The following is a 13,038-nucleotide window of genomic DNA, read 5'->3' on the forward strand; positions in this document are numbered from 1 at the left end:
TTTTCCCAAATATGTTCTTGTAGAAATGGTAATTGAAAAAAAGAAGCACTACGTTTTTTGAAAGGAGTTTGGGGCATTTAAATTTCTGGACTTCGATACTAGAGTGTGGGATTTTGCATCCCCTGTCCCGTGTACTATTAAGTTTAGACAACAAAAGCACTTTGGTCAAGCCAAGGTTAGGGACATATCGTGGTTTCAATATGTTATGAAAGTTTACATGTTGTGACTTGTGACTTTCTATCTATCTATCTATCTATCTATCTATCTATCTATCTATCTATCCATCCATCCATCCATCCATCCATCCATCCATCCATCCATCTATCTATCTATCTATCTATCTATCTATCTATCTATCTATCTATCTATCTATCTATCTATCTATCTATCTATCTATCTATCTATCTATCTATCTATCTATCTATCTATCTATCTATCTATCTATCTATCTATCTATCTATCTATCTATCTATCTATCTATCTATCTATCTATCTATCTATCTATCTATCTATCTATCTATCTATCTATCTATCTATCTATCTATCTATCTATCTATCTATCTATCTATCTATCTATCTATCTATCTATCTATCTATCTATCTATCTATCTATCTATCTATCTATCCAGCGTGTATGTAGCTGGGTGGAGAGATATTCTCAAAACCATGGAGAACATACAATTAAGAATAAGAGCAGAGATGTGAACACGGACAGATGGAACAGTTGGAGGTTTTTACAGAGAGAGACGGACCAACCTTCTGCAGTCTGTCAGGACAGCAGGTACTCTGCAAGGTCACTCTGTGTGTGTGTGTGTGTGTGTGTGTGTGTGTGTGTGTGTGTGTGTGTGTGTGTGTGTGTGTGTGTGTGTGTGTGTGTGTGTGTGTGTGTGTGTGTGTGTGTGTGTGTGCACTGAACCTGGACTGGATCTGGAAGGTGAAACGACAGATAGTTACTGTACATGAGGGGGGGGGGGGCATGAGAGAGAGAGAGAGAGAGAGAGAGAGAGAGAGAGAGAGAGAGAGAGACAGACAGACAGAGAGAAAGTGACTGTGTATATAGAGACAGGTGTTTGTTATGCTGGTGCAGAAGGGAACCAAATTAAGTGAATTGAGACAAGACTTGACTTGTGACTTGAAAGTATGAACAATCAGGTTTTTTATAGCTGCAAAATCCTTGTGAATGAGTGAACGTGTGTGTGTGTGTGTGTGTGTGTGTGTGTGTGTGTGTGTGTGTGTGTCCATGCTGGCCTGTTGGCAGTGATTCAGCAGTCTGTTAGGTAGCTGTGTGTGTGTGTGTGACATTGGAAAGCTGCTCTCGCCACATGGGAGAGAGGCTGCGTCACAGAGCGTCAGCTGTGCACACAATATCACAATGAACTGTATCATGAATGAAGCTAGGATGGAAAATACAAAGAGAGGATGGAAATACAAAGAGAAAATGATTCTACCACACTGATTAATTTAGCATAGGTATGAGGGGAAACTGGTCTACGATAAATGTAAGGCAAGACACTGCATGTGAATAGGGTTAAATGTTTTATTCATACAGTAGATATCATTATGAAACTTTTCCAGTACATTTTTTTTGTAATATACTTTTTTTTCAGTAATGTTTGAATAAATATGCCAATTTGGCTTTATATAACTTAATATACAATGATCTAAAATGCTTTCATATCTGGAGTGTCTCACCTCAAAAGGATAATTTTGATTCATAACAAGTTGGGTTTATCTTTTCCTATTCATATATCAAGCATTCAACCAATTAATATACAAAGTGAAATGCTACAAAGAAGACAGATGAGACAAGAGGCTTGAGCAGTAAACCAGATTGTAAACAAGCCAACGATTCAATGATTATCAGATCAAATTCTGGCACCTTAATCCTCAAGATTTGGAGTTAGTATTAGGTCATGTGTTTGTCTTGGAACAAAAGCTGCATTTCATAACTGCTCGAACATTTAAAAAATCAAGACGGCAAAGATTACAGAGCATCTGTCACACTTATCAACTTGTTTCTGTTATTCTTAGGCTAAGAAATGACACATGGATGCTTGAAAATAAAATAAATAGGATTTTAAAATGAAAAATTAAACTCTGTCAGAATTGTATAGCAGATGTAGCCACAGCTGCTTGGACAAACAAAGGATAATGGTCCAAACAAAAATGCAATCCAAAACACAAAACACCACAATTTTCTTTACCACAAAATCCACTTTTTGACAGGAAGAATGTCCAAGAAAGTGTCCAAGGAAAACAACAATCTGACTGAAAAAGTTTAGAATTTTTTACAAGATAGTCCAAATATCATTGAAGACCATTCAGTGGATCGCTTACAATTATGAGTTATGACATATTCAATGTCAGTTGCATGGTATTATAGTATTTACATTGAAAATTGGTTATGTAAATATTTGCAATGTCTTACTCGATGATGCATTTCTGCGCAGAATGATGCATGTTTGAAACGCAGTTAATGCGCACACACACACACACACACACACACACACACACACACACACACACACACAGCTATGTACCAAATATAAAAAGGAGCTTTCTACAATCCTCGGTTCAGTCAGAAGGTGCTTGGCCTCGTGCCTCAGTAGGAAAACTGAAATCTGTTTGGCTGTGTACCGACCGCACAAACATAAGAAGAGATGATTAACGATGTTTCAGTCCCCAAAGCTGCAGCTGTGTGTGTGTGTGTGTGTGTGTGTGTGTGTGTGTGTGTGTGTGTGTGTGTGTGTGTGTGTGTGTGTGTGTGTGTGTGTGTGTGTGTGTGTGTGTGTGTGTGTGTGTGTGTGTGTGTGTGTGTGTGTGTGTGTGTGTGTGTGTGTGTGTGTGTGTGTGTGTGCGTGTGTGTGTGTGTGCTGCATAGTTCTAGACGTCTACTCCCTGTTCCCATCCCGTCTGGTGTCACATAAAAACACTTTGACTCAAGTTTGACCTTTTTGTTTTGGCGCGGTCCTCTGTTTATAGTAATGAGTATGTTTGACTTCATAATGTATAATATACATAATATTTTACTACAATTAAAGGCTGTAATCAATCAATCTAGTCTATAGATACTTAAAATGATTGAGAGGAAGGAATAGCAGCATAATTCACACTACAAACTTCATGGATCCAACTAGTCGGCACAAGGATGGGAATGTTGGCATTTTTAATTAGATGCAAATTTGGATTTCTGACTGAATGTATGTTTATTTTGACGCATCACTCCTGGCCATGTGATGTGTCAGAACTATATACGCGTCGTGGACTCGTGGGTCATTGTAACCAAATGACACCCGAGGAAAACCAAATATTTTGTCAAAAGGTTGAGTGCGTCTTTGCACTATTTAAGTTTCTTTGGAACATTAAGCTGTTGTGCGGACGTTTCTTTCTTTGAATATTTGCGTATTTGTGTCCACGCTCCAGCCACCGATGGATGTATATAACATTGCCTTTTTTCACTGTGTGTGTGTGTGTGTGTGTGTGTGTGCGTGCGTGTGTGTGTGTGTGTGTGTGTGTGTGTGTGTGTGTGTGTGTGTGTGTGTGTGTGTGTGTGATGAGTGAGAGAGAGAGCTACCATGAATTAAGAGGATCTATATTGTCAGCAGTAGAGCTAGCTCGGCTAGGTTAGCATTGTGCCACCTCAGCGCTGACAGGCACCGAGCTACTTTTACTGCCTCCTTCATTAGGCCGATTGTCTCTGCCAACTGAAAACCTCAAACCTGAACCCCACCCCGAACGTCTAACTGTCGGCGCACACACACACACACACACACACACACACACACACACACACACACACAAGCAGTTGTTGGTCTTCAGTGGCGACTCCTCCCTGCAACCATATATGACGTGTCCTTTTATGTGTGTTGTACTGTATGTACAGTAGACGTGGATTAGTAGGTTGAAAAGGCAGAAAATAAAAGAGGCATTTATAGGTTTATATTGTGTCTCCCTTTCATGTCTCTCTCTTTATGTCTCTGTCCTTCATCTCACGTTGTTAGAACTGTGTCTGCCAGCTTTACTGAGCGTACTTAGCATTTTAACTTTTAATGTATTCCATGCCCCTGTAAAGCACTTTGAATTGCCTTGTGTCTGAATTGTTCTAAATAAACTTGCCTTGCCTTATGTACAGCGTGACTTTGGCATCAGCAAATCTGCACTAGATTGACCCCATAGCCCATTTTTTATTTTTTTTTAGCCTTTATTTATACAGGTAAATCCCATTGAGACCGGAGATTCTTATGCAAGGGAGACTTGTTCCCATTTACACACACATTCATACACTGATAGCAGGCTAACTATCGACATTCACACGAGGCAAGGTGGGTGAAGTGTGTTGCCCAAGGACACAACAACCATGACACAAGTGGCAGGGCGGGGATCGAACCGCCAACCCTTCGATCATTGGCTGACCCCGACTCTACCACCTGAGCCACAGTCGCCCCTATGCCTTTGAATTGACCATAAACAAACTATACTATACAAGCTCCAGCAGTGATTCAATACACAAGTTTGAGCTAAAAATAGATTAAGGATTACATGGAAGTAAGTGCTAGTATCCTGGTGTTGACGTGTAGTCTGACAAAGTGGGACTCTTCTTCTCCCATACGAGGTCAGAAAAGCTGGTCCCCCACAAGCTTAACCATCGGTGTATTCTTGGATTTAGACTTGGTGTTTGGTTACATTTAAAGGGATGCTTTTGGTTGAGGGTTGAGGGTTTGGCATGTGGTGGTTATGGTTTAGGTTTAGGTTTGGATTTCTTGGGAATTAACGTAAGTAGAACACAAGTCACACAAACAGCCAATTTAAATGTTTTCAAGTCAACCAGACTTTAAGTGATAGTGTCTGAGAGCGTGTGACTTATGTTTCCCGGTCACGGAAATGGGTCTATTTTGCAGTGTGAATTGATTTGCTTGATTTTAGTGCTATTTAATTTGGTCTCTGTGTGTTTGTCTGTAACTGTGGTTCATTGAGCTGCTAACTGTCTTGGCCAGGTCACCTTTGAAAAAGAGATCTTTAATCTCAATAGGTTTTTCTCCCGGTTAAATAAAGGTTAAATAAAATATAAAATGTTACAACTCTCACAAAGGCTGGAGTGGACCAAGAATCAAGAGGTAGACCTATCTAAAACAAAGATGTATTCGATAAGTATGCAGCGAGTGAATGTTGGCTGGTACAGTGGCTGTTGGTCAAGTTGGTCTTGGGGGTTTGGCACGGGTGGCGAATTTGCTTGGAGAGACATGAAAACAGGTGTGAGGTAAGCTCAGGTAAACAAACACAAAGGCAAAAACCTCTAAGGCAATTAGCTAGAGAGGCAAGCGACAAACTGTTAAAGCCTGGGCTAGGTGACAGGCAGGTGATTGAACATTGCTCCTATAGCTATTGAGGGCAGGTCGGTTGTCACTGGTTGTGACTGCTGTATGGCGATTGACAAATTCAGCAATGATAGCATAGCCATATGTCATAGAAGCCAAAATAGCCAACCACATTAAACATGACATTGCAGTCTTTTCTAAAATGATGGTTCTCAACCTCTGTCGTTTGAAATGAGGCCACTTGAGTTGTAACCCCTCATCTTAAGGTAGTGGCATGAATTTGCACACTCGGCGATTTTTGCTTCTCTGATTGTGCCGTTATTTCGATAATAAAAATAGTTTAGTACCGAAAGAGGCGAAAGTGTCTACAAAAAAATGTAGATACAAATAAATAGATGGATCAGAAGACGTCAGAAACAAAATATTTTGCAATTCCTTTTATCAGTAGCATATGGAACCCCTTGGGCATGACACAGATTTGGGAAGCACTGATCTAAGTAACCCATCTGCAGTGTGAAGCTTGAAACCGGGCCTGATGATAGTAAGAAAGATGAGGGGTAGACAGTGAATTGGAGCGTACTAAATGTGATAGAGTATTTTCCCCCTACAGCTGGCGGTGATGGTCTTCCTTAATGGAGACTGGTTGAAACAAAGGTCAGCCATAGAGATGATTTATGAGCGATAGTATTTTCTGTGCATAGAGACAGACAGTGTTTTCCTTAGAGATGGATATATCACCACTGGCTCTTAAAATCCCCTGTCAACCCAAATCCACAAGATCCTTCTAACTATGTCATTTGTCATGTTAGTAGTTGGATGATAGTAAGCATCTGAAAAGGGTGAAGGCATATTTATCAATCCAAATATAAGATAGTCATTTAAGATAGTCAATATACGTTAAAGGCCTACTTCACCGGTTTGAATATGAAGGTGTATTGAATTCTGAGATCCTATGTAGTATAAATGTGCGAAAAAAATTGAACTCGGTTCATCCTAGCCTGAGAAAAGGCAGAAAGAGTGTTTTTTTTAACCCTATATTTCTCTTTCTCGTGACATCACAGAAAGAGAAATATAGGGTTAAAAAAAAACTTACTTTGTAAATATTACTGTGATGTCTTTTACTGTGACTTAACGTATATTTGGGCTATGCTCTGGTTCTTATTACAAGATGAGAATTTTGAACCAATCACAGCAGTTCTCTGTCAGACTGTTGCCATGGAGTCTGTTTGATATGACCACACCCCCACAGTCCTGTTAAAGGGTCTAGACACAAAAATGCTTTTTAAAAACTTAGAAGATAAAGCTTTTTTAAGTTCCATAATATTTCTGACAATTTTTTTTCAATCCGATTTTTTTTAGAGCTTATTGAAACACCCAACTTTGATATAATATAATGATTTTAACTATTTTAAACCAGGTTTCCGGATAACAGGTTTTTAACTCACTGACAGGGTGAGGTATTGTGCCATTTTCTTGTCAGTATTTTTTTAGCAACAGAGCAGTAATAATGAGTAGTATAACAGAAAAACATACATCGACTAAATCTACAATGATGCCTCGCTCCACTGCAGGCGTAACCATGGATGCTAACATTATGCAGCTGAGAGACAAGGAGATAAACAGCAGCAGAGATGGTAGAATCGATACTTTCCTCTCCAATGCTTTATTTACATAACATGGAGGGTCGTAGGGACCTTGTATGGGGAAATAGAGAGGCATGCAAAGACACAATAGGTCAGATCTTAACGACCATGCACTTTCACCTGACACTGCATTTTTTGACCATTTATCTGCAAGGTTTCGCTGTATAATTAATTACACAATCGATATGAATCATACAGTTATGCTTTAAAAAATACAATAGATCTCATTCTTAAGCATACTGTATATAAGCATTCAATGTTTGTATATTTTGCCTCAATGAATGAGAACACTGTTATGTACAGTACAGTATATTTCAGATTTCAGATGTTAAATGAACCAGAGTTTTATTTCATCAGTACATTCTTTACAAGGCACCTTGAAATTAGTTTTTCGTGTTTATTTTACAATGTGACTTGTGAAAATGCAGCGGCAGTAGCCTTGGAAACAAGAAACACATGCTGACCTTCTGAGGAGGCACGGCGAGAAAATGTAATAAAAAGAAAATGAAAATCCTATTGTGGTGAAAATTGCGAAAGTGTGTAAAACTGAATCCTTCGGTATCACACACACACGCGCACACACACACACACACACACACACACACACACACACACACACACGCACACACACACACGCACGCACACACACACACACACACACACACACACACACACACACACACACACACACACACACACACACACACACACACACACACACACACACACACACACACACACACACACACACACACACACACACACACACACACCGGACCGAGCCTTTGACTGTGGGTGCCATATATCACCTCAGGGCCCTGCACTCCACCGCACATCTCTGCTAATATATTCTAAGGGGGAATTTTCCATGACCACAGCCATCAGTTTCCCCCTTATTCATCATTTAGCTTCTTTCTTTCAGCCTCACACACACTCACACACACACACACACACACACACACACACACACACACACACACACACACACACACACACACACACACACACACACACACACACACACACACACACACACACACACACACACACACACACACACACACACACACACACATTAAAAGACCCCAAGTGCCTGTTATTTCTCACTAATCATTGCTTAACTTTATTACACCACATTACATCATGACTACTGTAAATAAATGGTGGAGCAGTTAGCACCGTTCACAGGGCATTTAGACAGCGTTTAAAGATTCATTATGTTAAACTTTCCATTGCATCATATTTCCATCGCTCAACAACTTCTCCTGCAGAGTTAGTTATGGTCATATATCTCCCGTTATGACGGTTTAGAAAGCTTAATTCGCCTCTTACAGCACTGCTTTACAGGGGGCATAACAAATACATTAAACATTATAGATGAGGACATGAGAAAGGCAAAATCGAGATTGCATTCAAGAGATATAGTGAAAAAAAACAAGATTAAAAATTGCGTTTACAGTGAAATACTATGAAAAACAAGCAAATAAAAAGTTACACGTTAAAGGGGAGCAGAAAAGTCACCAGTTTTAGTCAGTTTGTCCCTTGTTCCTTGCACTACTTTGTATTAAGAATGTATCTAATGTAAATGTTGTCTATGTTTATCTTATTCTACTCCGTGGGTCAGAGATAAACGGCATTTCGATTCTGATGTATGTCATGCACATATCAGAACTGACAACAAAAAACTTTGACTTGACTTGACTTGACTTGTCTTTCGATTGTTTCCATCTCTCAGCCTTCCCCCCGCTGTCTCTTTACCTTATGTGTTCCCTCTTTGTTTGCAGTGTAAACTCGAGCAGCCAGCTTCTGTTCTACTCCACTTCCATATATGGTCGTCTGCCAAGGTTTAATAGCGCTATAATGGTGTTTGTACTTGTCTGTGGAGCCAACACTGAATGCTTTATATAAATATACTTGAGTCCTGGTTTTGCCTGGTTCTCTTAAATGACATTTATTCCGACCTGCAAACTATCTCGACATCAACCCAGTGAAAATAGTCATAAACCTCAACGTGTAACTTTATTCAAGCTCAAAGTATCTTTATCAGTCTTCTATTGGAGAAAGTTGTCTTGGACAAGAGGGCAAAATGCTGCATGGAAATGACAAAGCATAGACAAAATCATCTAGCATATACAAATGTGCGAAACATCAGCTCAACACATTCATAATATGAATAGAAAGCAAAGAGTAACCGTTTCTACTCAATACACATACTATCCCATTCTTCAATCACATAACACTGCTCATCCATACATACAAAATGTAAAGGTGCAGACCATATGCAGATGCCTATCCAGACATGCTACCCAAATACAAAAGCATAATGGCAAAATTGTATAAAAAAAAGCATAAATATAATCATTTTTTTAAAGATTCTTTTTTGTCAAGTTCAAGCTTTATTAGATAGTACAGAGTTGAAATGGGGACACAGAGAGAGGATGACCTGCAGTATAGGTCCAGGGGTCGGATTTGAACCCACGACCACTGCAATGAGGCCTGAGCCAATATGGTTCGCATTCTATCCACTACACCACCGGCCCACTGTACTGCATTCCTAACCAAATCTCCTTCTCTATTTCCTCCCCAGGCTCACTTGCGCTCGGTGGACGTGAAGATCTTGCACCAGTTACTAGCGGTGCACGAAGGCATCGAGGCGGTGAAGTGGTTACTGGAGGAGCGCAGCACCTTGACCAGCCGATGCAGCAGCTTAACCAGCAGCCAGTACAGTCTGGGGGAGGGCCCAGACTGCAGCTGGAGGGGGTCCTGGAGCAGCCTACAAGACCCCAACGACAAGCTGGACAACATCTCCATCGGAAGCTATTTGGACACTTTAGCGGATGATATGGACGAATACTGCCCTTCCAGCTCGGAGTCAGTGATTTGCAATACCACGCCCCATGTTTCGGAGGCTGCCAGTGGGCTCCGGACGGGGGCTGGAGTAGGGGGCAGGTCCAGGAGTGAGGTTGGGGTTGGGGTGGTTGGAGCAAGTGAAAATGGTAGTAGTGGTAGTGTTGTTGGGAATGGGATGAACGATAAAGTTGGACAAGGGATTGCTGGGCTAACTGGTGCTATCAACGCCAAAACAGCTATTTCTATGAGCTCGCCACAAGTTATGTCAGAGCAAAACAACACTCCGGTCTGGACCAAGGTTGCCATGGAGAAAGGTAAAGGAAATAGCCAAATACAAGCTGTTACTACTAAGGCGAACGGTGTTATAGAGAAAGCAACAATGCAAACAGGAAGTCTTAATGATAAATTGGGGACAAGCCACGGGAGCCCTAAACTCAGACCGTACAAAAATGGAAAGATCGACTTGGACGGAACGTGTAAAATGAACGGCAAGATGCACCTGGAGTATGACGCACACTGGCGCTGGGTGCAGTCGCAAGAGGACGTGACGTTTTTGTAAGAAGGAGAATTACAGAGAGTGATGAAGCCATGTAACAATGCATTATGGAATTGCAATTTATCTATGTTATAAAAAGTCAAATTGTAATACATTTGTTATGTATTAATCTGCGGCAGTTTGTAATATACAGCCCGAAGGCAAAATATGGAATAAATGTGTCTGCGCTTTTGTAATAAACAATTGAATAATGCGATAGTTGTAACAATATACGGGGGTTGCACTTATTTTTTTATGAAAATGTAATTATATGGTGCATTGTGTATAATAATTATAACAAGATACGGAAAACTTAAAAAAAAAAAAAACTGCTTTGAAATATCCTAAATAAATAATTGAAATATTTCCACAGGATAGGCAATAATGTCAGTCCAACTTGATGTACTTTGTTTGCCTGGGTGTTAGTGTTATGATGAAGGGAAAATTCATTACATTTTGACTTTATATATAAAATAATTTGTTGTTACTCCATACTGCATTGTTACAGGCCACTATTGAAAACTCTGTACCATCATAGAATGAACTGCTGTTGTGAAATGCACATAGTAAGTCTTTCCTTGTATGAACAACACTGGGTTCGAAAGAAAACAAATAACTTGTGCTGTTGTTCCCTTCTGTTGTTGACTGCACTATAACTTTCTTTGAAGAAAACAAACATGATGTCAGTATTATGGTGGATGCACATACCAGGATGTCGTTGTCCTTATTTAGCCTCAAAAAACAAACTTGGGAAAATACATCTAAAAAAAATCCTGTGTCATAGCTTTTCTCAGGGTCGTTCTTGGCATTCCCTGATTTATCTAAATTTCAGTTTTCTTCTTTCTTTTCCTAAAGCACATAGACGAGAGCTGTCGGAGAGCTAAAACATGATTTCAGATTGCTTGACGTTGACACAGTACATTAAATGAGACGATTTCAGTTATAATATGTCCTTGTTCTCACCCAGAAATATAATTCCAATTAACTTTTCAATTCCACTACTTACCCTAAATCCTTAATACATAATTAAAAACAAGACAATTTCGAGAATATAGCTTTGGGATCTTCTTAACTAATTTGTAGGTGTGGTGGACATAGTACATCACATGAGATAGTCAATTATAATATGTCCTTCTCACACAGAAAGTTCCCATAAACTTCAATACCTCGATTTACCCTTAATCCATTATTAAAACCAATGAAGATTTCAGACCCCCTTCAAACTTATAGCTTTGGGATCTACTTAACTACGTGTACTTAAGACCTGTCGTAGTCCCTTTACAATCACCCCCTTTAACACCACTCCTAACAGCTCAGATTAACCCTATTGTAATTACTGCATTTAAGTTAGTAGGAGACCAACGTTTGCCACAAAAAATGAATTAAATGTATTGTATAAACCCATTGATTTAGACAATATATCAAAACACCTAATGGTTATAAACAGTATACCTTGATGAAGTATTACAAAAAAAGCTAAACGCAAGTATTACACACCTTTTGATAGAATTTATGAGCGTGTTCGTCCCCAAAAACATGTACAAAACCTATGAAAATATGGATATGAAAATAGAAGGATGTTACTTAAATCTTCCCTCATTGAGAAATAACCTACCCACTGTTAGCATTTGTGTCAGTGTGAAGCTAGAACCTTCAGTGCTTAACCAACCATCAATATTGCAATATTGTATATTCACTGAATGGCAATACAGCTACTCTGTGCATCAGGTACTATAATAGTCGTTACTGGTTGTAGACAAAAAACTGAATATGGCTAAAAATTCCTTTTTCTGAATTGTTATGGTAACCTGTGTTGGGTTGTTTTTTAATAAGCAAATGTTGTGCCTGATTGGTGTTAACCGTGACTACATATGCCTGTATTTTCCCCCCCTATGAGATGCAATGTTGTTGAGATAATCTTGAGTTAAAAATGTTATGATCTCTGCCTATTCTTGCGTGTATAAAATGGCTATAGACCAACAATGTGTGCTCTGGCCATGTGAGTGTTGACTAGTAAACATGTTATATATGGCTGGGTGTGATATTGCATGCCCTGTTCTAAGAGCTTTATTGTTGAAACCGGTGGAGAAATGTGTTGGAAGACATAATACAATCACTTGAGAAAAAAAAGCAATATTTCTTGAAGCGTTTTTACTGGCTTACGTAAAGCAGTGTCTTCACTATAGCAAATTAAATTGAATGATGTCTAGTCTGCAGGAGTTTCCAAGAATACTGACAGACAGAGGATAAATGTGTGTGTGTGTGTGTGTGTGTGTGTGTGTGTGTGTGTGTGTGTGTGTGTGTGTGTGTGTGTGTGCGTGATGCAGATGTTGACTGACTGCCTAAGTGCAGCTGGCCTGTCATATTTGGATAAGAATAGACGACTCCCAAAAGGTTTTCAAGTTTTTTTTTCAGCCCATTCATCACAGCATCACTACATCTCCTACCAGTCTCTACACTTAATCATGTTAACACTTTTTGATAAACGGTCTGGAACACATTACACAATCAGTACATAATTTTTAATGCTACGGTAAGCTATTCCTATAGTCAGAGAAAAATCCTCCTGGTAAATGGTTTCACTCACCCCTCTCTGCTACCTTGAATGACCTTAGCAAAAAGCGGACATTTGAACCTCCTATGCGGAACTTCAAAATGTTTATAAAACAGTCTAATTGATCTGTAAAAGCAAGGG

At 39.5% G+C, this 13,038-nt stretch overlaps 1 protein-coding gene across 1 annotated transcript in view; it reads left to right on the forward strand.

Annotated features, from left to right (window-relative positions):
- Positions 1–12,471, forward strand: part of lurap1 (leucine rich adaptor protein 1) — a 17,407-nt gene extending 4,936 nt beyond the window's left edge. The window contains exon 2 of the mRNA XM_080032711.1: positions 9,546–12,471. Within this exon, the coding sequence (XP_079888837.1) occupies positions 9,546–10,367 (822 nt within the window). The 3' untranslated portion in view covers positions 10,368–12,471. The remainder of the gene's footprint in view (positions 1–9,545) is intronic.
- Positions 12,472–13,038: the final 567 nt, after the last annotated feature.

Source organism: Ammodytes marinus, assembly GCF_949987685.1.
Source record: "Ammodytes marinus genome assembly, chromosome: 8".
Lineage (NCBI taxonomy): Eukaryota > Metazoa > Chordata > Actinopteri > Uranoscopiformes > Ammodytidae > Ammodytes > Ammodytes marinus.